This window comes from Ceratocystis lukuohia, assembly GCF_044167205.1.
Source record: "Ceratocystis lukuohia strain C4212 chromosome Unknown Supercontig6_pilon, whole genome shotgun sequence".
Classification (NCBI taxonomy): Eukaryota; Fungi; Ascomycota; class Sordariomycetes; order Microascales; family Ceratocystidaceae; genus Ceratocystis; species Ceratocystis lukuohia.
In genome coordinates this window covers 1,652,169-1,678,698 of record NW_027263525.1, presented here as the reverse complement: position 1 = coordinate 1,678,698, position 26,530 = coordinate 1,652,169, and the positions used below count along the sequence as shown (strand labels likewise).

At 50.0% G+C, this 26,530-nt stretch overlaps 8 protein-coding genes across 8 annotated transcripts; 4 read left to right on the top strand and 4 right to left on the bottom strand.

Annotated features, from left to right (window-relative positions):
* Positions 1-483: 483 nt before the first annotated feature.
* Positions 484-2,972, top strand: HOO65_060396 (uncharacterized protein; the record flags this gene model as incomplete). The annotated part of the gene is made up of 5 exons (XM_071003702.1): positions 484-2,057; positions 2,119-2,182; positions 2,253-2,345; positions 2,401-2,578; positions 2,650-2,972. 5 exons carry the CDS (start codon positions 484-486, stop codon positions 2,970-2,972), a joined length of 2,232 nt encoding a protein of 743 aa, XP_070857746.1.
* Positions 2,973-3,903: 931 nt separating this feature from the next.
* On the top strand, positions 3,904-5,814 carry HOO65_060395 (serine/arginine repetitive matrix protein 1; the record flags this gene model as incomplete). The annotated part of the gene is made up of 1 exon (XM_071001127.1): positions 3,904-5,814. The coding sequence occupies one exon, from the start codon at positions 3,904-3,906 to the stop codon at positions 5,812-5,814; it is 1,911 nt and encodes a 636-aa protein (XP_070857745.1).
* Positions 5,815-6,227: 413 nt separating this feature from the next.
* On the bottom strand, positions 6,228-8,543 carry HOO65_060394 (uncharacterized protein; the record flags this gene model as incomplete). Its single annotated transcript, XM_071001126.1, has 1 exon — positions 6,228-8,543. The coding sequence occupies one exon, from the start codon at positions 8,541-8,543 to the stop codon at positions 6,228-6,230; it is 2,316 nt and encodes a 771-aa protein (XP_070857744.1).
* A 1,072-nt stretch (positions 8,544-9,615) lies between these two features.
* HOO65_060393 (uncharacterized protein) lies at positions 9,616-12,280 on the top strand (the record flags this gene model as incomplete). The annotated part of the gene is made up of 2 exons (XM_071003684.1): positions 9,616-11,523; positions 11,594-12,280. The coding sequence occupies 2 exons, from the start codon at positions 9,616-9,618 to the stop codon at positions 12,278-12,280; spliced, it is 2,595 nt and encodes an 864-aa protein (XP_070857743.1).
* Positions 12,281-12,682: 402 nt separating this feature from the next.
* Positions 12,683-14,497, bottom strand: HOO65_060392 (Pre-mRNA-splicing factor; the record flags this gene model as incomplete). Its single annotated transcript, XM_071001125.1, has 1 exon — positions 12,683-14,497. The coding sequence occupies one exon, from the start codon at positions 14,495-14,497 to the stop codon at positions 12,683-12,685; it is 1,815 nt and encodes a 604-aa protein (XP_070857742.1).
* A 1,281-nt stretch (positions 14,498-15,778) lies between these two features.
* On the top strand, positions 15,779-17,385 carry HOO65_060391 (putative transporter C83.11; the record flags this gene model as incomplete). The annotated part of the gene is made up of 2 exons (XM_071003851.1): positions 15,779-16,039; positions 16,207-17,385. The coding sequence occupies 2 exons, from the start codon at positions 15,779-15,781 to the stop codon at positions 17,383-17,385; spliced, it is 1,440 nt and encodes a 479-aa protein (XP_070857741.1).
* Positions 17,386-17,950: 565 nt separating this feature from the next.
* On the bottom strand, positions 17,951-19,634 carry HOO65_060390 (uncharacterized protein; the record flags this gene model as incomplete). The annotated part of the gene is made up of 3 exons (XM_071003831.1): positions 17,951-18,955; positions 19,035-19,439; positions 19,533-19,634. The coding sequence occupies 3 exons, from the start codon at positions 19,632-19,634 to the stop codon at positions 17,951-17,953; spliced, it is 1,512 nt and encodes a 503-aa protein (XP_070857740.1).
* Positions 19,635-20,125: 491 nt separating this feature from the next.
* HOO65_060389 (1,4-alpha-glucan branching enzyme) lies at positions 20,126-25,872 on the bottom strand (the record flags this gene model as incomplete). The annotated part of the gene is made up of 14 exons (XM_071003589.1): positions 20,126-20,814; positions 20,876-21,430; positions 21,537-21,579; positions 21,658-21,743; positions 21,860-21,881; positions 22,040-22,172; positions 22,274-22,377; positions 23,257-23,887; positions 23,940-24,275; positions 24,357-25,048; positions 25,187-25,299; positions 25,410-25,509; positions 25,572-25,723; positions 25,788-25,872. 14 exons carry the CDS (start codon positions 25,870-25,872, stop codon positions 20,126-20,128), a joined length of 3,741 nt encoding a protein of 1,246 aa, XP_070857739.1.
* Positions 25,873-26,530: the final 658 nt, after the last annotated feature.

The window sequence follows — 26,530 nt, the reverse complement described above, 5'->3', positions numbered from 1 at the left end:
CTTCTCTCTACAACATCACCAGAACTCGCTCCAGGACAGGTTAAGCCCTGTAAGATAGATATAGTGCTCGCTGTAAGTTCCCATCTCACTTTTACCAAACTTCCCTGCCTTTGTGCACAAATGTATATGGGTGGCCTTGGTTCAGCCTCGTCGCAAACACCTATTTGTCTGTGAATACTGGGCGCGTGGGATAAAAGGCCGAGTAAGCCTCAGTTGCAGATATCTTATTGTCCTGCTAGCCCGTTTAGTGCCCTTCCGTTAGCATGCGGGACATTTGTATGCTTATTGTATAATGTTGAAAATACCGGCTAACACTACACACCTAGATCCCCTCCATGACTGCTTGTGGCTACAGACCCAGTGTTGATAGGTAACCCATCCAAGTAAAAGAGCACCACGGCAGCTCCTGGTCCGTGTCTTCCTTTTACCCACTGCGCGCACAACGTGGGCCCTGTGACAAGCAAGCCTCGTAAAGGAAGAGTTATGGACAACTACGTCAAAGGGGATGTCGACCACCCTATGAGCATGGGCGATGAGCCGGCCTCTACTTCCAATGGCTACAGCCGTCAGACTTCTCGGGAAACCACAGATTTTGATAGTACAACCGACTCAGCTGTAAATGATGACGACTTAACCCTCCTAGTCGGAAGCTCGCTAAAGCAAGTTGTCAGACGCGGCCTACTGCCCACAGGGTGCTGCTACGACGATCGCATGAAGTTACACGTTAATGCTGACTGGAGTCCGCACCCGCATCACCCGGAGGATCCACGGCGCATTGAAGAAATCTTCAACACTTTCAAGAAAAACGGCCTCATTTACACAGGCCCACCAGAGAGGCTACCCGAGATCTTGCGGGACAACCCCACGCGCTATATGTGGCGCATCCCCGCACGCGAAGCGCGCCAGGACGAGATTCTACTGGCGCATCAACCAGCACACTATGCCTTCGTCAAGAGTCTCACATCCAAGAGCTACGCAGAGCTGCGGCGTTTGACCAAAGAGATGGATCAGGGTCGAACATCGCTGTATGTTGGTAGCATGTCGTATTATGCAGCGCTTTTGTCTGCAGGCGGTGCAATCGAGACCCTCAAGCACGTTGTTGAAGGTCGCTTGCGCAACGCCTTTGCTGTCATTCGGCCCCCGGGTCATCATGCCGAGAAAGACGAGCCCATGGGCTTCTGTTTTTTCAATAACGTGCCCGTGGCCGTGCGTCTCTGCCAAATGGACTACCCCGAAACGTGTCGCAAAGTCATGATTTTAGATTGGGATGTACACCATGGCAATGGCATTCAGAATATCTTTTATGAGGATCCGAACGTCCTTTACGTGTCTCTCCATGTCTATGAAAACGGTACCTTTTACCCTGGGAAACCCAAAGATGGCGTTCCCGATGGCGGCCTCAGCAACTGTGGTAGAGGGCCTGGTATAGGCCGTAATGTCAACATTGGCTGGCATTCCCAGGGCATGGGCGACGGCGAATACATGGCAGCCTTCCAGCGCATCATTATGCCAATTGCACGAGAGTTCAACCCTGACCTAGTAGTGATTTCAGCCGGGTTCGACGCTGCCGATGGTGATGAGCTAGGCGGCTGCTTTGTCACGCCGGCTTGCTATGCCCATATGACTCATATGCTTATGTCCTTGGCTGAGGGCAAGGTTGCTGTTTGCCTTGAAGGCGGCTACAATCTCAAGGCCATCTCAATCTCAGCACTATCAGTTGCTCGTACACTAATGGGCGAGCCACCGCCGCGCATAGAAATCCCTCGAATCAACAAAGAGGCATCACGGGTACTAGCCAAGGTCCAGTCGTACCAGGCACAGTACTGGGATTGCATGAGGCCGGGAATCGTTAATATCCGTGACGATGTGTCAAAGCTCAACGCTTCACGACTCCATGATGTAGTCCGGAATCACCAGAGACAACACTTGCAGCAGAAGCACCAGATGGTTCCTCTCTATATCCACCGCGAAAATATGTCACATGTGTTCGAAAACCAAGTTCTAGTGACGCCAAGATTGAGCGACGCGAAACGCTTATTGTTTATAATTCACGATCCGTAAGGCATAAGCATATAGCTAACTTATTACACGAGCTGCCGCTTACTAACTTAACTATAGCCCCCAGCTTCTTGCACAACCCGATGTAGATGATAGCATTATTGAATCTCATAATGCTTGGGTAGTACGACTCCCCACTTTCCCTCATATTTCAGTGCTTCGAGCTTGCTAGCTGACTTCACACTATACTACAGGTCGACGAGCTCGCTCAGTACATTGATTGGGCCATTGAAAACGGATTTGGTGTCATGGATATCAATATCCCTGGCTACATTGCAAAAGACGATGTCCGTAAATCCACCAAAACAACTGCAGCGTGTCACACATCTAACATGATAACAGGAGCAACAAGAGGCTTTTATGCCTAGAGTCGCCGAAAGAGTCCTGGAAAGCGAAATGAACGATCTAGTCTGCTACATTTGGGACAATTACTTGCAGTTATACGACCAATGTGATGAAATATTCCTCATGGGAGTAGGCAACGCATATCTCGGCATCAGAACACTTTTGACCGGCCGTGGTAAGTATAGCCATTAGTTCAGCTACAGCAAAGTCCCTTTATGCTAACACTTCTTCTCCCACTCACCCCAGTTGACTGCAAGGAGCGCATCTCGGGAGTTGTCAACTTCGTCACTGGGACACTCAAAGCAGTCAAGTCGGACGTTGATGAGGGCCTTTCAGCCTGGTACAAGGAGAACTCGCGCATCTACGTCGGTGCCGACCATGCGTGCTGGAACGATGAGATGCTTAAACGCAAGGTCACCAAGCGTCGCTTTGGGACGGTTATTGAAAGCAAGATGAATGGCCTAAACCACATGCTGCATGAACACGCAAAAGAGGCCCAGGAATGGATCATGGAGCGGGTGGAAGTGGCAGGGGAGACAACAGAAGACGACAATATGCTACAAGATTAGGGCTCAAGAGGGAGACAGACCGGCGGGATACAGGGTTACAATAGGGCATGTTCAAGCTACTTGTGCAACACTCCTCGCAGCTTCTTTATGGCGTCACAGCAGCTGTGACTTCTTCTACAGATATTGTTAGAAACAAACAATTGAAGGCAGCTTTCAACGCTTGCCACACACTAACCTTTCCAACAATTGTGTAATGTTGTTTTTGCTATGCTTGCTGTTGCATTTCCATCGCATGTCGTCCCTCGCCTGGGTTGCACACAAAGTTAATAAAGGTCACGTGACTACGAGACCCGCGTTTTCGCTTTGTCGCGCCTTGACCTAAAAAACAAGCCAAGCCGTCAACCTTGTTTCGAGCAACTGCCTTGCGATTTTGATGAGTGGACTTTTAATTCTTTTTTTTTACATTTGCCTCAATTCCCCCAAATTTCGAAGCCTTTTTGTTTCCAAGGCACTTTCATTCTTAGGTCTTCATATTTATCGACGTTCTTCCAGTAACGCCTTCTAATTGAGATCAAAACTATTGCTTCGAATTAATTATCACTTTTTTTTTTCTTGGTTGTTTAGAATTCACAAGCAATTGTCCCGCCAGCCACCCATCATCCGCCGATATTGCGCTGTATCTTTGGCATCAAATCTCGACGTTGCTTGTTCTTTGCCTAACAGACATCGGGTCTTAGTCTTATCGCTCGGCTTCCTAAATTTATTATTGTTATGATGGACCGAGACCGGGACCGGGATAGAGATCGCGACTCTCGCAGTCGGAGGTACGTACCCTCCTGTCCCCTCATTTTGTCTTCATATTTCAAGACTGGTGCTGCCAGCCTTGTGGCCCAGCCGACCTAATATGTCTCGAAAGCCAGTGACAATCAAATCATCGCAAGCTCTTATCTAATTGGCAATAATTCATAGATACGATGACGGCGAAGTTAAAATGTATGGTGCTGGCGAATCATGGCGACCATTCAACAGAGATCGCTCGCCTAGGCGACCGAGAAGTCCAGTTCGTGATCGCGATCGCGACAGAGCACCGCTAGCCAGTGAACGACTGAGCGACCGCGATCGCCTGCCGAGAAGCCCAAGGCCCTACCGTAGTCCTCGCCCACGCAGCCCTCCCCATGTTGCCTCAGACAGCTACGTTCCAGGACGATCTCCGCGTCAGCACAGTTCGCGTAGCAATGATCGCTTCCGGAGGGATCGCTCACGAGGCGACATGCGAGATCGAGATAGATCCCGAGACAGATGTGACTGGAGGCGCAGGGACCGTACCAGGACGCCCCCGCCTCCTCGACGATTTTCTCCTAGGCGCGCCTCAGTCCACCGTAGAGTCTCTAGATCGCCACCGCTACGAGAAGAACATGATCGTCCCGAGAGAGGTAGAACTCCCCCCAGGCGAGACTGGGACCGCGACATGCAACGTGATAGGGACCGCCTACCCTTGCGGGACAGAGATCGCGAACGAGACAAAAACCGTGATATCCCGGCCCCCCCGTCAAGTGTTTCTGACAGAGATAGAGACCAACCACCACGCGACCTCATCAGGGATCAGCCACCTCCTCGCCCAACAGACCGTAATATTGATCGGGACAGAGAACGCGATAGAGACAGAGGCCGGGATTGGGGCCGTGGCCATTTTCGTGGCAGGGATGACCCTCCCCGATTTGATCCTAGGGATAGTCCTAACATCAACATTGGACGCCCCCGTCGGTCTCGTTCTCCACCCAGCACGGCTGACCGGACGCCCATGCGAGCTCGTTCTCCCAGAGCCTTAGCTTCCTCACCGGTTTACAGGGCCCGGTCCCGTAGTCCGATAGCCCGTGGTGGCGGCGGTGGCAGTCGGATGACGGCTCCATTCCGCCCTCGGTCTCGCGACCACAAACCCAACTTCAATTTCAACACCCCCAACGGCCGACGATCTCCGTCACGTTCTCGTCCACGTTCAAGAGGATCTGCTGATTCTCGACGATCCAGCAGAACAAGATTAGATCGCCGCTCTAGTGTAGCACGCTCTCCGGGGATATCCCGACAACAATCACGCGATCACTCTCCTCGGCACACCCAAACGAACCGCCCTACATCGAACGATATTTCTAGTCAAGATACACACATGCCCTCTCCCAATCGAGGCTCCATCAATTACCGCAATCCCACTAGTACTTCAACCAACCGTCTGCCGCTCGGCTCTTCTAACACTGGTGGTGGCCGATCCGTCTCGCCCCATAGCCGCCAACATCCGCCCTCAAACAGAGACCTTAACAGCACCTCTAATCCTCCTCCTGCTGGCCCTCGTGGCTATATCCCGCCACCCAACCGAGGGACCTACCCACCCCGAAACTCTCGCCAATCATGGGGACCCAACCAAGGCAACGGTCGCCATGGCATCTCCAGCACCTCGGGCAGTTCACACAGCACGCCACTTAGCTCTAGCGCAGTTCCCATAGGTCCACGTAACGGTCCACCCTCGGGTGGCGGCAACAATGGCAGCGCCACAACTTCCAGTCAACAAAGGCCGTTCAACCCCCCTAACGGGCCAAAGTTGACACTAGCACAGACTCATCTCGCTGCACTAATACCCATAATTCCTGGGGGCAAGCTAGATCCTGCACATACAGCCATTTCATTATACAGCGTAACACGTGAGCAGGAGCCTACCATGCGTAAACTTAAAGAGGAGGAAGAGAGACTTCGCGATGACTTGCGTATCAAGCAGGAGCGGCTGCGCAAGAGCTTGATGGTCTGGGATAAAATGGATCGCGAGTCCAAGGCATGTGCTATTCGCACAGATGAAGCCAGGCGGAGCTTGGAGAAGCTAGCAGATGGAGAAAGTTCGGGGCCTGCGTTCTAGAGCAACCTGTGCTCTAAAGCAAGAGGAGTTGAACAAGAAGACAACCAGGTATCGCGAATGTTGAGTGAACGCATCCCACTAAACTAGGGCAGGGGTGTATCTGAATGGTTAGTTCGAAAGAAGGTTTTTGGTAGTTAATGATATCCCGCTGGGCGCACACATGTCCTAGATTTACTTTGCACCTGGCATTTCCTCTTATTCCAAGGTTGTACGCGCGGCGCGTGTATGTGCAACAAAAAAAGACCCGTGAGTTTTATTTCTCTCAGTTGTCCAAATTATTAATCAATATAGATAGATAACTACAAATGTCACAAAGAAAAAAAAAAAAAGCCCCCAGAAAAAAAACGAAATGTAAAGGAAAACCAATAAGAAGACAGGAAAATATGACGATCCTACAGCAGTACTCTTCCTACTTACTCCACGTAATCGCTGTCAAAGTTGTCAAAGTCATCATGCATCCACTCATCAATGAAGTCTTCCATGCCCAGGATTCGCTCGGAAGGCTTCATGTTATCAACCATAAAGTCTATAGTGTGCACTTGTCGGGTGGCTGGCAGCTTCTGCAGCTGGCCGTAGATGTCCAGGCGTGTCTTTCGGAAGAACTCCGAATTTTTGTCATGTGAAATCCATTCCGGATTGTCAATGTCAAGTTTCTGATAAGCCCATTCCGCCATTTCTCTTATCACATCTTCCTTATGGCTTGAGCCAATCGTGCTACCGAATTCATCATCGGTGACGTCATGGGCTGAAGACAAGCTTGAGTCACTTTCGCTATCGAGTTCCGAATATTGCTTTTTTCTTCTACTTTGGCCGTCTGCCATGTTTTGGCAAGGGTTAGACATGCCCTTTTCTCTGCCCATCTCCACAAGATCGGTCAATTTAATAATCTGCCCTCCTTCACGTCGTGCAGCTGCCGCACGCGAACGCGTCATTTTTGCAGGAGAGCTACTATTAGATGAGGAGCTTGACGAGTGGTTGCATGAAGAGTGGGTCGAAAGAATGCTCGATTCTTCGGCATCATTGCTCCGGAATAATGCTTTGTATTGGGCAAGCGAAGAGTAGGGAAGAGGCGGGTCAACCTCACGCTCAAAGACATGTCTTAGAACGTCATGCCACCTTTCTCGGAAACACGCACGATCACGCCAAACCGAGTCCATTGTGATCCTAAGATTTATTCGACGGAGGTCTGGCACTCTATGAGCAGAAGCCACGAGATCAACCAAGATAGACTCAATATCTTCCATCCTGATGCCTCTTATAGGAGACAACTCAAGGACTCTAAGTTTCTTGGGCCAGCTGATAGGATGAGAGGGAAGCCATTCTCCAAACTCCGGGTCTGCATGTGCGCTGAAAGGCCAATACCTCACTATGCGGTCCTCTTCCCCAGAAAAGGAGCCATAGAACTCTTCAAAGTCCGGGCAGCATTGAGCAATGCTACCAAAAACACGCAAGGTCAGGCCTATATTATCACGTAGCTTCAGAGTTTTCAATGAATGTCCACGCAACTTGAGGTATTCCTCGAAATCCACACTTTCTACCAAGCTTTTGGTAATTGAAAGATGCCAAAGCTGCGATGGAAGATGAACCAAGAATTCGCGGGTGGAAGCGCAACGGTCTAAGGTTAGGGTACGGAGATTTTTAAGTGCTAAAATCAAGCTATTTATCTGGATGAAGGGGGGGTGCTGAACAGGCGTCGAATCAGACAAGTCTAGCCAAGCGGACGGGATGCCCTCAAGGTGCAAGGTTGTGAGATCGCGAAGAGGGCCTACAGTGTGCATTTCATAGGCTTTTTCAAAGCTGGATGTTTGGGATTCGCTTTCTTCGCCTTCCTTTGGTTCTTTATCCAGGAAAATGGACCTGTAAAGAACAGCCACATTCCATCGCCAAGTATTGAGTTGATGGATGGCCATTTTCCGATCAGTCACTCGTTTGACCAAGTTCGTATTGAGATCCTTGGGATATCTGCACTTATCAAACAAGACTGGGTCCTCAGGGAAGGCAATATCAATCTCGGTGAGCCGTGGAAAAACGGTGAGAAGCGAAGAAACCCCCTCCAACGACTGGGTCTGCAGGGGCCCAATGCGGAGACTACGGGTCATGGAGATGCGGTGGTGCATTTTGTTTTCCAATGTGTTCATATTTTCTGGTGATGGGAGTCCAAGAGTCGACATCAGACGAGCGCCTACACGGGGACTGCTGATCCACGGATGAGACCAGATGACTTTGTTGACACCATATGCAAAGGATTTGCAAACAGTGGCTGCATTCAAGAGCCACGATATATTTACCACGTCCTTTTCGTTGACTGAAGCGTGATACAAAATAAATGCCCAGCAATCAAGCATAGGCTCGTTGTCCCAAACCAGCTCCTTCTCTCGAGCAGAGCTAGGAGGGCTATATTCTGCCGCATCTTCAATAAAGCTATCGGCATTGGCAAAGCCCTTAGACCGATGCTGCTGAGAAGAGTGGTCCGGAAGCATACGCATTTTCCGACGTTTTGCTGTACTTCGAGTTTGGCGCCGGGTGCATCGTTTGTCGCCAGAACGCTTTTTTTTGGTATGTTGTTCTTGTTGTGATTCAAAGACTACAGCGACAGCAGCGGCATGGCTCCGGGCACGGGTCCGTTCAAGCTGAGGAAGGATTTCTTCTGGATCGACCTCAGGACTTACACGGGCAGCATGGGCAGCAGCACTAATGGCAGCTATACGAGCAGAGCGCCTACCAGACATACTAGGTCCGAAAAAGTTCTTGGCGGAAAAAAGGGGACGGATATGCACTCGTATTGACGTTTTCGTTCAAACCTTCAAGTGTTTGCCAGACGGCCTATTACACGTCACTTTTCGGCAGAAGGCAGGCAGAAGGGCAGTGGCATTAGGAGGAAAGAGAAAAAAGCGAAGAAGACAGAGTTTGTGTGATTTTAGAGGCGAAAATTAGAAAAGCGGAGGATCATGAAAATTTGCACAGGATGTTCACGATGATTCGTGCATTTGTGCTGAGAAATCGGGCGATAGACAATGAAAAAGATGGCGTCTTTGATGGTGGATCACAATAGACATCAAGGCAAGTCTCATGCTGGGAAAAAGGGAGGAAAAAAGAGACCAGTAGCAAAAGAAGATGGGATAGAAATTTTGAAAATTATTTTGTGCGCGTATGACAAAGCAAACGCAGGTTGGCGTAAATGGTAAGAACTTGATTTTAGTTTAGGAATTTGATATTTGAATGACCCCAACAGCTTGTTTTAAGAAGCGGGAATCTTAAGCTTCGTGATAAACGGAGCACATCATGAAGGCTAGAAAAAGAGCGGGGCACTGCGGCTATGCGGCTATGTGCAGACATGCGTAACCCTAGATAATGTGACCACTAAGGGTCTACAATAGTGTCTAAAAACGCCATGAACACTCACAACGCGTCACTGTAGGTTACACACGGCGCGCAAACAAAGCCGGCAAGAAATTATCACCAATTTATAGTGGAGTTATGGCAGTATGCTCTGCTGGCCCTGTGTTTCGTTGTTCGCTGTCCTTTTAAAGCCTTGCAACTAAGCATATCATCCCTACAAGTTAAGCTGCGGCCTTTTTATTGGATTCGTCTTTTTTGCTCTATTTCGATGCATATCATTTCTTCATCTGCTCTCTTTTAGTGCTTTTCTGTTCAATGTTTCTTTCCCCCAATGCAGCTCCAGACCGCCTTGAGCTCCCATATCTCAGTCGCTCGCTCAGGCGAATGTTTAAAATGCATTCTAGACATGAAAGCCAAAGACTTCGGTCTGGAGATAGAGAATCTGCAAGAAAACGTTCGACAATGAGTGTCACCAGAAGCTCTTCGCTCGCTACGGATGGTGGTTCATTGACTATGTACGCTGAGCGGGGGCTTAGAATCCATATTACACGCATTGTAGCTACATCAGGGCCATCACATGCCTTAGACAATCCATTGCCTGCCCCGTCTACACCTATTGAATCTACTAAGGCTCAAGTCAAGCTGAGGATTCTAGATTGCTCGTCTGAGAAGCCCGAAGAGCTCATCACCAAGCCTCTAGAGTGCTTGGTCCTGACTCATCAGTCCAAGGACACAGCCGCACAAAAAGAGCCGGAAAACATGATCGTGCAACTAGGCAAGATATTTATTCCCGAAAAAGAGCTTTCAACCTTTCTGCCTAGCGGCTCTTTTGGGCTGTGTCGAAGATACCGCCTCGATGTATACATAAGCGCATCGTGCAGCAATATCTGGCCGCCTGCTGGTATACTCAGTGGGGATAGTTCTAGGGCCTCAAATCCGAAACGGTTTTCATTTATTGCTAGCCGCATTGATTTGTTCTCCCGGGGTCTCCAACATCGCACTATGTACGGCTATGATTATGAAAGGCCCGCTGCTAAAACCCAGTATCGTCTTGAGGTTGACCTGCAATGGTCGCTGTCTTCTGTCCGTCCGGTAGCACCCTCGGGAAATATCACTGTGCCACCTTCTTTAGCTATGTCTGGTACAACGGCTAGGCCCCTGGGAAACGAGTTGGAGAGCCCATCCCAACAAAGACCCGCTAGTTCAGCCATATGGACAAGCGCGACTTCAGCTCCTACTTTGCACAGCCAACTGGCTCTGTCGCAACCTCCCACTATACCTCTGAGCTACCCAGCATCAGCTCTAGGGATAAGTTCAGGCACAGGCACAGGCACAGGCACGGGCATAAGCGCAAATACAGATACAAATATAAGCACAAGTACAAGCACAAGTACAAGCACAAGTACAAGTACAAGTGCAATTGCGACAAGTACCACAAGTACGGGCACAAGCACAAGCGCGGGTGTAGGCGCAAGCGCAAGCGCAAGCGCAGGTGCAAACATAAACACTATTGCAAAAAGAACTAGCATTACACCCGTGGCCCAATTTACTTCCCCATCATGCGGATCATCGGTGAGACCTGAGACAAAACCTCTGAACCCCGCTCTCGTTAATCCAGGTCTTCACGCGGAGGCACATGATCTTACTGAACCTAAATCAGTATCGCTTGACGATCGTGACGCTGCACGACGTGCTTCTTCAAGTGAAGAGGCCACCTCTACTTTTCAGGCCACAGCTACAGACTCAGGCTCAGACCCAGACCCAGACCCAGACCCAGACCCAGACCCAGACCCAGACCCAGACCCAGACCCAGACCCAGATTCATTTCAGCATGTCCCTCATATCGGCCACCTACCACAAGATGTCTGCATGAATCGCGAAAGCTCTTGCGACAGCGAGGAGCCCAGCCAGCGCAGACTGCGCGAGAGGAAGCAAATTTCTACTTATAACCTCAAGCAGCTTTCTAGCTGGCGCTTCTACGAAAGCACGTTGACAACAAGCGACTCTAATTCCATCGTAGCCTCGAAGCCTAAGAGGCCCCAAAAGACGCCTGCAATTGGGACGGGCATGGTCAAGTACTACTTCGATCACTGCTGGGTTTCCCGTGACCGTTTTCGCTGTTTGCCTTGTGGAAACCCCCACATGTCGCTGGACAGCCTATTGCAGCATTTACAATCGAGTCACAAGAATGTAGAATTCCATTTAAATACACAATCAAAATTGAAGGAAACCCCGGATAGCGATTCAGGGACTCCGCCCAAGATTTATATCCGGCCGTTGCCTCGACTTTTAGACGAGTCGGCCCAGCACAAGGCATCACTACTTACTAACCCCGGATTCATAACTCCTATGACTGACGTCGAGCCTTTGGTATGTTTCAATCCTCTAGAATCTCAATCGCCCCCAAAGCTTGCAGCCCAAACTGACGTGTGAGTCGTAGTCACTTCCACCCGAAGCTCTAGAAACCTTGACTGTGCCCAAAAATGGCTTTCCCATGTATGATCACATAACACACAAAGAGCTCACTCCTGGGACCCAGCACATCCAACACCGGCTAGACAAATCATGGCTAATCCACCGCCACCAATGTGCATTGAGCGACTACACCGACATCACCGGCGCTGAAAAGGCCTACATTATCGCCTGGAGCACCTATTCTCTCGCCCACGACACCACACGCGCCACTGTTGCATGTGTCTGGCTGTCCTTCCTACACGACCATCTTGCCTGGCTCATTTCATCGCGTGACCTCATGTATCAGGTGATGCATCATGCCAGCACGCTAACAGCCTGTGACGTGCTTGATATGGACACACACGATGCCGCTCTCCGCTTGGTCCAGCAGGCCTGGGATTCCTGGACGGCCAAGACCGTTGGGATGACCCCGAAGCAGGAATGTCGTGCACTTGATGATGCCGCCATGCTGAATCCTGTGAGTGCTGCTCATTCGCCCCAGTCAACACTGCTTTGTACTGTGTGTGCAACGCAAATTCTGGCGGGCGCATGGGTTGTTAGGTGTGTTGGCTCGCTTTGCAACAAGGAGTTTCATGGCCGCTGTTTAAAGGAGAAGGGCGAGAGGGGGCTGTTCTCGCAAGTGTGGAGATGCGACGAGTGCAAGAAAGTTTAGAATATTGAGGTATACCAAAATCAAAGCTATAGGTGTGACGTGTGGAGTGTTGTGATATATGGACAGTAGTACTACATTACGCCCGGTATAGATAGAATAGATGAAAATAGAAGCAAAGGAAAATGAACTAAGGCAAAGCAAAGCACAAAAGAAACAAAAAAGAAACCCCAGCCCTTTCTAGCTCCAAAACTCCGGAAACCAACAAGCCCAAGCCAGGCTCAAACAAACAAAAAACGAGGACGAAAAGCAACCAGAGCGAGGAAGGGCCTGTCCTGTACTAGCAGTAGTTCATCCCTTTCCTCTGTGCTATCCCAGTCTAGCAACAACCCGCCCCCTCTTCTTGCATGCGTACATCTCTCCCTCACTTTTTCTCGCCGGGAGTCTTTTCCTTGGCTCCTGTTTCTAAAACCGGTACTTGGCCGTTTTCTTCTTCTCCTGCCTCTCCTCATCAACCTTCAAACGCTTCCGTGATTCTTGCGCAATCATATCTGCAATATCGTCATCATTGCCGCCAGGCCCCCCCCGCCATTGGGCACCAATGCCTTCACGGGCTGAACTCTCGGCAAACTTACGCTGTAATTCGTCCTTGCCTAGGCCGCCACCAGCTGCCAAGGCATCAACATCGATGGCCACATCAACATCACCCGGCTTCTTGCGCTTGCGCGTCTCGTCGTCCACGCCCAGCATAGGGTGTGCACGAGCTGCATTGAGATCGTACGTTCGCTCACTGCCAAAGAGGCCAGTAGCACCAGCCCCCGATACGCGCTGTTCTGGAAGCACAGTATAAGCCGAACGTGGCCCTGAATGTTCCTCAGTTTCAATGCCGCGACGTGTCTTGCGTAGGTCCATTTCACCGGCAATGGACGTTTCGACGCCGGTACCATAGTCGGCTGGCGCATTAGTGGCATACCCGCTGGGGGATTCAATGCCCGAGGGTGAAGCAACATCATTCTCGTCTTCATCGTCTGAATCCTCCTCTTCGTCTGAGTCCTCGTCGTCCTCTTCCTCTTCGCGAGGCTGAAGTTCTCCCCAAACTGCGCGATCAATGGCTTCGGGCGCCGCAAGAGCCAGCTGCTTCCCGTTCATGTCCGTCAGACCGTAAACATCACCGCCATATAGCGGGCGGTTATGCTCGTCAACAGGCACTTTGCCCCATTGACCTGGCAGGAAGCCCCAGGAGCCCCCAGGTGGCGGTGGCGCATTCAGACCGGGGATCTTGAGAGTAGGATAAGAGGGCGGTGGGCCAACACGTTGCTGGTTTATAAGCCACGGTGGCGGTGCGCCTGGAGGCATGCCGAGTGCTTCCTTAGTCTCATCACTCAACTCGCCAGGCCGGAAACTATGATAGTCTACCTCTAGCTCCTTGCCCTCATAGTAGACCTCTCCAAAGCGCGTAAGCTCGGGCTTTTCTTGAAAGCGGAAAAAGGCATCATACAGCTTTTGATAATCAATATCCAGTCTACCCATTTTAGGCTGCACACGCTCGCGCTGCTTCTGTTTGAGGGATTGTGCATCCTGCTTTTCTAGTACGGCATCGCGCATCTCCGTGATGCCAGTTTCGGCGATAAATTTTGGCAGGCGGAACGGAGGCTTTTCCACACCACGCTTGGAAGAGAGATATTCGCGTTTGAGCGACCAGTGGCCAGGCACAGGCACGACGTTGCGCTGGGCCTTGATCTGGACAAGCAGGCGCGGGTCCGGTGAGTTGACATCCTGCCACTCAACAACCTCGGGGACTTTGACGAGCGCCTTGAGCTCAGCGATGGACAATTGGGCAAGCATCTTGCGCTTCTTTTTAGACATACGCAACGGCTGTTCTTCGTCGGGGATTTCATCGTCGCTGTACATGACTTCGCCCTGGTTTCCGGCATTAGCCTCGCGTGCTACCTCATCCTGCTCGAAATCAGCACCGAACTTTTTGAATATGTCTTTGAACATCGAAAATGCGGGGTTGTTATCAACGTCGGGGATTTCGATTGCTTCGTCAATCAGAAGCGCCATTTCGGGGATTGGCTCAGGCTTCACCGTGGAGCCGCTGTCTTTTGCGGCAGTGGCCGCGGTGGTTGAGACAACATCTTCTTGAGGCTCTCCCTGGCTAGAAGCCGTCTTCTCTTGCTTCTCGGCAGTAGACTCCTTGCCTACAGTGATGGCGGCCTTTTTCAATTCCTTCTTTTTGGCGCGTCGCATCTGGTTCTTGGTCATCTTTACGGCTGCCATGATGGGCGATTTGGTGGGTGGCGCTCGCACGACACGTGTAGAGAAGGGAGAGTCGGGCGAATACCAAGAGGGTGCAAGTTCAGGGAATTGCAGAAAAGATCGGGGCTGGCTGGTAGTCCAAGTCGATGAGACTGGTGACGCCGGGGAATCAAGTAGTATTAGTAGTGAAAGAGTCCTGAGAGGCCGGAAGGTCTTAAAGTTTTGTTGAAGAGCAACTTCGTAATTCCCCTTGGAATTAGGCGCAAGGACTTTTGCGCGGGCAGCTGAGATATAAGCACAGCGCTCGGTAAGGCTAAACTTTTTTTCGTCGTCGGCTTTCTAGTATGGTAAAGCTTCGTAGCCTTGTCGACAATTCTCAGACAAGGCTTCGCTCAAAAGCGCGACGTGCAGTGCAGATGTCGTCAGGTGCCATTACGAAATGACTGACAGGATTTTGGCAGCTGGCAGGATGTGACTCACGTGACATCTAAGCTAGGCTCCACCATTCGGAAACTCCTTGATCTACCCTTGATTGACGGATGCAGGGGTTACTATAAAAAGACATCAAGGCCAAGTGCTCTTCTCTCTGCTGCAATTGGTGATGATACAAGTCAAAGCAGCTAAGGCTAAGCACAACTACCGAGCTTTCATATTCGTATGCGCGTATAAAGATCACTACGATAAATTTTTAGAAGGCATTATAATCGCCAATTTTCTCACGAAAGCTCAGGCTTAGACCTGGCCATGGCTATTCTCTCTTGTCATGTACCTGCTAGAGCACGTGGTAACAAAAAGAACAAGATAAGTGCAGGTATATTTCCTTCCATTCATTTAGCCTGTGATATTCCGGTGATACATATGTACACTGATACTTGTACCTTTTCTCAATTAGTTTTCAAATCTTTTTTTTTTTTTTTTTTTTTCAATTGAGAGTTTTATTCACGTATTTTGAGAGTTCTCTTTTCTTTCCACTTCGTCCCCCCTTCAACGCCTACAGTTTCCACGGCCCAGTCTCTCTCTATTCTCTTTATTATTCTTTGCTGCCGCTGCGCTTTCAATTCTTGTCTCTCGTTTATATTGCCTCTGTTTTTGCCTGGTTGTTGTCTAGTTCATATCTTCGCTACCCTTCATATTCGTGGCTAAAAAGAAGTCACTGCCCAAATCACGAGTCTGTCGTTTATTACTCTCGCATGACACGCCGCCCCATCTATATATCATCAATCAATACCGCCCCTCTTTTTCTCTTCCCCTCCCCTATACTCACTCATAACCGAGTCTCCCTCGTCCGGCTTCCCACCCATCATGAGCCATCACGAAAAGATCGACCGCTTTCCAGACTTTGTTGATACCACTAGCCATGATACCGCTATAGGCAGTGCCCAAAGATGGACTCCCCGTCGCGATCACAGCAGAAGTTCTTCGTCTCGTGAGAAACTCGATGGCTCTTCGTTACCTGGTCGCCGTACTAGTCTTTCAAATGCCCTAAGAAGGGTCCGCAATAGTAGCATTAGCCAGGCTGACATTGCCGGAGCTCTGCGTGCGCCCATCTCACCTATGCTTGTTGTAAGTCCTGGGCATTTTCTATGCTCGCCTTATGCTCTCTTGTGCTCTTTATCTGCGCAAGTATAGGTTCCGTAGTTTATCTTGTCACTAACCCGCCGTCCCTCCTCATCCAGGTCCTGTGCATCATTTGGTGGACAACTTCGCTCCTCACGAACACTTCCTCCAAGTCAATTCTCAACGCCTTTCCAAAGCCAGCGACTCTTACACTCGTGCAGTTTGTCTTTGTCTCCTCGTACTGCCTGCTCTGGTCGTGGCTCGCCTCTATTTTCCCCAGACTCAAGCGCATCATTCCTACCTTGAAGTATCCCATTCGCAAACCCTCGCTCGACATTGCCCGCACCACACTTCCCATGGCTCTCTTTCAAATCGGTGGCCACTTGCTTAGCTCCAATGCGACCTCCATGATTCCCGTCTCCCTCGTCCACACCATCAAGGGACTTTCACCGCTCTTCACCGTCTTGGCCTACCGTCTGCTCTACAACATCCCTTACCCTGTTGCAACCTACGTTTCGCTTGTCCCTCTAACCCTGGGCGTCTGCCTAGCCTGCTCTGGAAACATCACGTTTGGCGGTCAATTTCTAGGCGTCATCTACGCCCTTCTAGCGGCCATCATCTTTGTTACCCAAAACATATACTCTAAGCAGCTCTTCAACGACAGAGCTAAGGCTGAGGCTGAGGGCATGGGAATGCAAAGCAAGAAGCTCGACAAGCTGAATCTAATTTGCTATTCATCCAGCATTGCCTTTTTTCTCACCCTCCCTATCTGGTTCTTCTCTGAAGGTTGGTCCTTGCTTGCTGACTTCTTCAGCGACGGCGCAGTCGACCTCAGTGGCCGACCTGGAGCCATGGACCACGGCCGCTTGACACTCGAGTTTTTCCTCAACGGCTCATTCCACTTTGGCCAGAACCTAATTGCTTTTGTGCTACTCGGCATGGTTTCTCCTGTCACGTACTCCGTGGCCAGCCTTCTCAAGCGTGTCTATATCATAGTCGCGTCTCTGATCTGGTTCCGCAACCCCACTACTCGCATCCAAGCCTTTGGAATCACCCTGACATTCCTGGGCCTGTGGCTCTACGACCGCTCGAATGAGGGCAACAAGGCCGATCGCAAGGTGCGCACCATGGCAGCTGCCCCCAATGCTTCGCCCCTACTGCCCATGAACACCTCATCTACTCCCTACGTCTCCGGGCCTACATCCTCCTCGAGCTACGGTATTGTTTCTGGGAAAGAGTCTACGATGCGACAAACGCAGGCTCCGACGTGGCTGCCACCTGGAACTAAGCAAGAAGACACGTGGCGCATAGGAGACCAGCAAGCAGGAATTGTGAACAGTGTCAGTGCATAGCTGTCACCTTCTGTCTAAATCGTTGTCTTTTGTGTTCTTTTGATCCCTTTTTCACGTTTCATTTCTTATTCTTAGAAGGCTCGCTGGGTTATTTCATAGACTTATTTTTTTTTCGTTGGGGGAGGAGGGTCTGTTTTCTATGGTTTGTCTTTAGCTTACGGGTTTGAATGAATGCGCCTTATATGTGCCAGTTCCTCTCGTCCCCTTTTCGCACCATCAACACGAAGTGAACTAACTTGGCTTAATATGCTTGAACGGTGAAAGGCGAGGGGCGGGAAGGTGCAACAAGTAGCTAAAATCATTGTTTGTGCTGATGCGTCATTACAAGTAAATTTCCTTGTTAAATACAATACACCCCTTGTGGGAAAACTCAAAGCAACATCTATTCAATCAATAAAAGGCTTTTTCTATGCTATGCAATAGCCTCGAAGCCTGTGTCAATTATGTCGTGTCACATGCCACCAGAAGCCCTGATTGCTTCCAAATATGCAAAGACGGGTAAGGTGGTACGGTACACTCTACCTATTCGCTTCGAAATTATACGTCCTCTACTCCCGCTAGTCGTTTACTCGACTAGCCAGTCCTCAATCTCCAGGCCAACGCTCCGCCCTATTGACCTAACATCGTCCCAAGTCACCGTAATCCTCCATCTTGATCCACGATCTAACAAATCTGAGCCTGCACCAACTCTCACTAACAACCGCAAGCTCGTCAATGTAGCCATAGCTAAACCGATATCGCCATCAATACCTGTGGTCTGTTGCACCGGTAGCCCCACGGCCGCAGCCCATTCACTACGAACAGCCGCCAGGATAGCCATCATCCGTTCCATGACGAAACTGTGTGCCCCGAGCAGCTTTCGCGCAATCTTGCGGTGTTTAGAGCGTGGTGCTCGTTGTGGAAGAGTACTAGCCAGTCCACCGCGCTTTTTTTTCTTGCCATGGTGAAAGGTCGAGAAAACCGTTATGTCATGACGTACAGGGTTGTGGGAGGCGAGATACGCAGCAATCAATATCAGTCGCGGCATTGTGGGCAGGAGGACAGCGAGGTCTTTCTTAGAAGGCATAGGATCAGAAGTAGGCGTAGTAGTAGCAAGAACGGAACTAGAGGAAGCCGCGAAATCCCCAGTGAAAACCTCTGTGAACGGCAAGATTACAGGCTTGGTGAGTATTGGCTGAGCGCTGACCAGCGATGGGTTAATCAACGCCTCGTCCTGGAAATGCATACGGGCTGCGATAAGTAATTTCGAAAACTCCTTTGCATCATGTGTCCCCAACTCGATGGGCGCCACAAACAGCGGCCACAGGCGTTCGCAGCTACTGCGTAATAGAGGTAAAGTACGAATAGCAGCCTTGGCCAGGGAGTCGTGCACCGTTCCGCAGAAGCGGATCCACAGGTCGTGTGTCTCCTGATCGCTTAGGTCGGCAATAGATGGTGGTGTGGATAGAGCGAGGATCTTGACAAATTCGTGCTTAGCATAGTTCGGGAAGTGTACATTAAGGACAGTTGTAGTGCGTAGGAACGACGGTGGGGGGACCGGAGCGATGAAAACGCATACAAGACACGGGACCTATCCAGCGTAAAAGACATTGTTAGTACAGTCATCCCGCGGCATGAGTTGAATCCAACTAGACACTAATGAAACATACAATCTCTGCGAGTCGTGCCAGGCCCGCAGCTAGCGTGCCGGTTGCTTCTCTCTGTCCTTGAATACCATCAAACACTAGAGCAAAATGCCGTCTAGCTGGACGTACATCTGCGCCTTCTGCTGTCCACATACCCAGGATCTGCGACAACTCACTCGTGAATTGTGCGAGGTTATCACAACGCGGAACCTTTTCTTGTATCCCCAAAGCCTCCTGGATCAGCGCCAGACTTCTCTCAAACATGTGCCGGAGAGTAATGCATTGCACTGACTTGACAATTGCACACTTGAACATCCATTCATCATCAGACGCCTGTGATATTCGCGAGACTACGCCTTCGACGATGGCTGATTTCCCCGACGCTTCGGGTCCGTAGACAACAATGTTTCGTGCTATCGCAGCATTAGGCTATAAGAAGAAAGAAGGGAAACCTCAATAATTAGAGATAAATCTTTGAAAGAGCCTGGCTTGTGTTGGGGCCACCAGTAGGTTTCCTCTTACATGTAGAAGGGTTGCTAGAGTCTCTATTTGCAATGACCTGCACGGGTGTGACTGCAAAAGATCCTGCATCAACTCAAGACCTGGCGCCTGGAAAATAGACATTGTTGCTTGTCGTGCGCGAGTCGCTTAATACAACTAAGTTTGAAATCAATTTAACTTTGGTAAATTGAGCATCACTTTTTAAACAATGCCATGATCTTGTGATGCCATGTGTATGAACGCGCTAACAATACGCGCTTAGTAAGTATTATGACTAAGCAAAAAGGGATCTTAACCCTAGTCCACCAGCATATTATTTTTTTCAGGTCCTCCATAGCATCAATAATTTATGACCACTGACTGTAGAGCCATGTCCATCAACACAAATTTTCACATGGTACAATTATGGGTGGTGATTATAACGAGAAACAAATTGAATGTCTTGTACACAGCTCATGGAAGAGACTAGATTCAGGGCCTGATGCCGCTTTGAAAGAAAATAAAAGCATTTTCAGAGCCCTGGAATTCTATACACAGGGTGCGCTTTTTCACTCCCATTAATCCCCTTTCCTCTTTTCGCAGCCACGTTCCATTAATGAAGTCATAGGAAACGCTTAAGCGTTGAGCTCAGCTAGAATCTTCTCAGCCTTGACCTTGGCGGAGGCGAAGTCACCAACCATGTAGAAGGCACCCTCGGGCAAGGAGTCACCCTCACCGTTCAGGATGGCCTTGAACGAGGCAATGGTGTCCTTCAGGTCGACTAGGGAACCCTCGATACCAGTGAAGACCTGGGCAACAGTGAAAGGCTGCGACAGGAAACGCTGGATCTTACGGGCACGCTCGACGGTAAGCTTGTCAGCCTCCGAAAGCTCGTCCATACCCAGAATAGCAATGATATCCTGAAGAGACTTGTACTCCTGAAGAATCTGCTGGACCTTGGTGGCGGTCTGGTAGTGCTCCTCGCCGACAATACGGGGGTCCAGCATACGGGACTTGGAGTCAAGGGGATCGACGGCAGGGTAGATACCCAGCTCGGAAATACCACGAGACAGCACAGTAGTGGCGTCCAGATGGGCGAAAGTGGTAGCGGGGGCGGGATCAGTCAGATCGTCAGCGGGCACGTACACAGCCTGGACGGAAGTAATGGAACCCTTCTTGGTGGTGGTAATACGCTCCTGCATACCACCCATGTCGACAGCCAGGGTAGGCTGGTAACCGACGGCAGAGGGGATACGACCCAGCAGGGCAGACACCTCAGAACCAGCCTGGGTGAAGCGGAAAATGTTGTCAATGAAGAGCAGCACTATTGAATTAGTTAGCAATGATGGCTTAAAGTTGTCCGCAGAGGTAATAGGAGAACTCACCATCCTGTCCCTCGGCATCACGGAAGTACTCGGCAATGGTCAGACCAGTCAGGGCGACACGGGCACGGGCACCAGGGGGCTCGTTCATCTGACCGAAGACCAGGGCGACCTTGGACTCGCCATCCAGCTGAATGACAGAGGTTTCCTGCATTTCGTGGTACAGATCGTTACCCTCACGGGTACGCTCACCGACACCAGTGAAGACAGAGTAACCACCATGAGCCTTGGCGATGTTGTTGATAAGCTCCTGAATGAACACGGTCTTGCCGACACCGGCACCACCGAACAGACCAATCTTACCACCACGGGCGTAAGGGGCAAGCAGATCGACGACCTTGATACCGGTGATCAGAATCTCGGCCTCGGTTGACTGCTCGGTGAACTCGGGAGCCTCGGCGTGAATGGGGAGATGCTTCTTGGCGACGATGGGGCCACGCTCGTCGATGGGGTCACCAGTGACGTTCATGATACGGCCTAGGGTCTCAGGGCCAACGGGAATGGTGATGGGGGCACCAGTGTCGGCGGCCTTAGCACCACGGACAAGACCCTCAGTACCTGTTGAAAATTTTTGTCAGTATGGAGATTAGACAAGAAAAAAGCCACGCAAGCTAGAAAGGGTATAAAAAGCAAGACAGGCTAGAAAAACACATCATTGACTTACCATCCATGGCAATGCAACGGACGACACTCTCACCCAGATGTTGCTGTAAATGGCATTATTGTTAGACACTGCTTTGAAGTAGTACATTTCGGACCATCGGATCTGGGAATTCCGAGCTTACCGCGACCTCAAGGACGAGCTTCTGGCCATTGTTCTGGGTCTCGAGGGCGTTCAGAATGGGGGGCAGCTTAGAGCCATCGAACTTGACTGCAAAAAAAGAACAAAACGTGTGAGCTGGTGAAAATCCAATTGAATAATTGCTGTTGTTGATGGGGGAATTAAAGCAAGATTATGAGGGGGCAGTTGGCTGATTTAACACGAACCATCAACAACGGCACCAATGACCTAAAAGATTTTCTCAATGTTAGCGGACCAATTCCTTGATGGAGAAAACTAATGTTCGGTAGATATCGGACAAGGCCACCATGCCATTGAAATGACAGGCCAATTCGATGAGTAGACAAGAAACAGAACATGGAACAAATTGGACGATCAAGACTAACCTGGTGAATCTTTCCGTGACCAACACTGGCAGTGCTGGCAAGACGGTTCAGCGCAGGGAAGGGGGTGCGGACAGCGCGACGGGGCGCCGCCGCGAAGGCAGGGCGAGCTGCTCTCGCGAAGGAAGAAATGCCGCTATGAGGGGGAGAGAGAAGACATAGGCAATGGTCAGCGTCAATTGAATGGAATTGGTGCCCATTGGCTCGCGAAAATATGATGATGATGAAAACACACACCTCTTGAACATCTCTACAGACGGCTGAGAGCGTATCTGAATGGGGGTGGAGATGAAGGTTGGGTAGTCGGGAGAGGGACGTTGGAAGAGAGTGAGCAGAATTGTCTAGAGAAACCAGAATGAACTACGCCCGTCGAAGATCTGGAGAGCTTGCTAGAATGTTGGTCACGTGATGGCCTTCTTTGGCCGAAAATTGCTCGAGCGCTAAACCTGATTGGGTAACAAACAAGGTTTACCCGCTGTTTCGCCGCTGGTCGGGAGCCATTTCTTCAATTAACATTGGGGACAACTTTGATGGCAGGGGTTTTGGGGCAGCAGAAGGGAGGAGAGGTGGGGGCCCTTGGAAATTTGTCGAGGACTGAATGGCTAGATGGTTGACGGCCTAAGGCGTAAAGAAATTCAAGAGCACTAGGCCAAAGTATTGCCAAATTCCTGTTCCTGTTCCTGCCAAATTTTCCTGTGGCGCTTTGTCAACACGTTATCAACAAAGACTACTCAATGAATCTATAATAGAACTAATTGCGACGAAATTCGTAGCATCCTCTTTTAGCACCGTGTCACGAGAAAATAGAGGCGATGGAATTCCTAATAGATGCATTCACACAGTTATCGTTGGCGTGTTAGTCTTGACATGCACTACCTCCGCTGTTTGCCCTCTGTTTGGTTTTATGACTAGTTAGTTTGATGGTGATAGAGTGTCTATGTTTATTTTTGTTAGTGGATTTGGGGAATTTCAGTCTAGGCGACAGCCTGCGACATACACCTCAATGTTTTTTATGCTGGCTGTGCAAAAGCATCTTCATCGCCAACTCGATAGCCTTCTTTCTCCTTACTCCGTCAAAAGCTGCAAGCTCCAACAACTTCCTTCCAAATCTCCTACTCCTTTGCCAACACCTGAAAAGAAATATAATGTTAGCCGAATCTGTGTTTGCGCCCAGCGTCACACATGCAATACAAGAGTCCGCATCCTAATGTTCAACTTACAAAAGCAGTGCGGCATGGAATGTACACCTGCACAGAGTTCCGGCGGTTGTTCCATTCCTCTGGCTGGGTGAAGAAGCGAGTTGTCTCTTCAAGGCGTTTGTGGCCGCCAAATTCTTCTAGATCTGTTTGAAGCACCATGCGGTATACGCCCGCATCTTCGATGCCAATACGGTAGCCTGAATAGCTCTCGGTAGGGTGGAAATTGAACACAAATACATGTCCATTACGCTCAAAGACAATAACCTTATCACTCTCATGCTTGAGAGAAACATAAGCCTGGGGAGAGCCCAGCCAGCCGTACTTGTCCTCTGTTTTGTTCATGGCAGAGTCGAAGTTGTTCAGGAACTTGTAGCGTAGGAGATTATCCTCGGTGAGGTTGAGTTGTCTGCGGGCGTACCAAAAAGAGTTGTTGTTGCCATCCCGAGGGAAGTCTAGCCACTCAGGGTGACCAAACTCGTTACCCTCGAAGTTGAGGTAGCCCTCGCCACCAAGGCCATGCACTAGGAGACGAATCATCTTGTGAAGGGCAATGCCGCGGTCGATGACGGGGGTAAGGGGACTTAGAGTCGACATGTTGGTGTACATTTCAGCATCGCAAAGATACATCATCAGAGTCTTGTCGCCAACCAGACTGCACCAAAGGTTAGTATACGAGTTGCATCAGTTCATCAAATTCGACTCACGCTTGATCGTGGCTCTCGGCATAGGCAATTGTTTTCTCGCCATGGCGGCGATTGGTCAGGATCCAGCAGATTTTGGACATGTCCCACTGGTCATCGCTTAGTTCCTTGAGAATCTTGATCCACATATCAGGAATAGCCATGGCCAAGCGGTAGTCAAAACCAACACCACCAAGACTAACAGGCACGCATAGAGCAGGCATGCCCGATACATCCTCGGCGATAGTGATGCAATCTGGGAATTCCTTGTGCAAGAGCTCGTTGGCGACCATCAAATATACAACAGCCTCCTCATCAACCTGAGAGCCAAAGTACTCGTTGTAGTCACCGGAAAAGCCACTATGATGTTACTAAATGTCAGTATTGGCGATTCAAGCGAAGGGAAGATGAAAAGAGCCAGGAAATCCTATTGACACTCACGTTCCAATACCATGGTGGACGTATAACATGCTAGTGACACCATCGAAGCGGAAGCCATCGAAGCCGTACTGGTCCATCCAGAAGCGGAGATTGCTCAAGAGGAAGCGCATAACTTCATGGTGGCCGTAGTTGAAGAGCCGGCTGTCCCATAGCTCGTGGCGACCCTTTGGTCCGCCGTGGAAGTACTGGTGATCAGTGCCATCAAACTCGTTGAGCCCATCCAACACGTTCTTGGAGGCATGGCTGTGCACAACATCAAGAAGCACGACAATTCCCATGCCGTGGGCAGTATCAATGAGCTCTTTGAGGTCTTCGGGAGTGCCGAATCGGCTGCTGGCGGCAAAGAAGCTGTTGACCTGGTAGCCGAAGCTAGCATAGTAGGCGTGTTCCATGATAGCCATGAGTTGAATAGTGTTGTAGCCTAGGTCGCGAATACGGGGAAGCATATTCTTGGTGAATTCCTTAAACGTTGTAACACGTTGCTCCGGGGAAGAGATACCAACGTGAGCCTCGTATACACGAAGACTCTTGGGCTTCTTGGGGCGGGGGTTTTTGGCCTTGTACTGCTCAGAAGGAGGGGGGTTCCAGAAGCGAGCATCGTATGCAGGGGACACGGACAGGTCTTGTGTCACATATTTTATCCAGGCAGGAAGACGATCAATTTGACGCCCGTCGGGCAGGTTCATGGCAATCTGCGAGCAGATTTGTGGTGTTAGTCTTTAGTACTAGACAAGTTTCATATCAAGGTATATCGGATAGAGAAAAACGAGACCTGGGCAGCGAATTTCGCGTAGAGGCCCTAGTCCGAGTTGCTTCCGGTGTCATCGTACCTTGAGCTTGCTATTGTGCGGGATCGCGGCCTGGCCGTTTTCAGCCTTCAGAGTAATCTCGAAAACGCCAAAGTCATTGCGTTTCATGGGGTGAGACTGTCTATCCCAACCATCTACACCACAATAATGTCAGGCTTGTCTGTCTGTGTATCGCTCCAGAAGAGCCCTGTTTCCAGCGGCGCGATGAAAGCCAATAGCATAGCAAGGGAATAGGACAACTCACTAAAATCTCCGATCAGAAACGCTTGGGTGGCGTTGGGAGCCCACTCGCGGTAGACGATGTTGTTGTCCTGGTCGACATTGAAGCCAAATCTTTCATAGCCCTGTTTTGTGTGAAAGTGAACTAGATATTAATATAGCGATACTTTGGAACATAATGTCACACCTGGCATGGTTTGGGGGGGGGACTCGCCTTGGCGAAATTGGCAACACCACCCTCAGTAGCGTCGAGCTTCTTAAGCCACTCCTGGGCTTTGGAATACCGACGTTTCAAGGCATCTCTGTGAGGCTCAAGATAGGGGTCCAGAGAGATGATGCCTAAAAAGTGACGTTAGTTTCAAGCCCGACAAAAAGTGCAAGACATTTTTTTCTGTCCACTCACCCGAACCATCCTTGGCCACATTATCGAGGTCAAGCGTGACGTTGGGAGCTAGCTCAACGAGCGTGCCCTGAGTAGCAGATGGCATGATAGAATTGATAGTTTACAAACTGTGGTGAATGAAGATGTTGAAGAGCTGGAGGTGAAAGGCAAGAATATCAGATTTGGTAAGGAAGGATGAGGATGTTATTAGATGTGATACGGGCGGGGGTGAGGAGCGAAGGAAGAATGATAGAAAACCAAAATTGGTGAGCTTTTGTATTGCCTGGCCTGCTGTAGATGACTGGCCGCTGGAGAGTAAAGCCAGATAGAAACAAGAGAATAAATGAAGGGAGGAGATAAAGGGAATGGGGGATCGAGGGAATAAGAATCAATGCCGGGGGGGACAGAGACACGGCGATGCGATACAAGCAAGGGGACAAGGCAAGTATGGGGGACACGAAGGATATGAGGGGAGGGGGGGGGAATGTACAGTTACAAGAGAATGAGGCTCCTCAAAAGCAAGGAATGGATTGAGGGGGAGGTTCCCAAGCTATTATATTACTACCACACGTACATATATGTACAGAGAGGCAGAAAGCAGGAAAGCGCAACAGGAAAGCGCGGCAGCAAAGCAGTGGGTAGAAAGATATGGAGTGAGCTTTTGTTGGAAGGAAGAAGGACGCGGAAGGAGGGCCTGCCTTATCCTATGCTATGGAGACGAGCAACGTTAAGAGGGAAGGAGGGTCAGAAGGGCAGTAATAGTG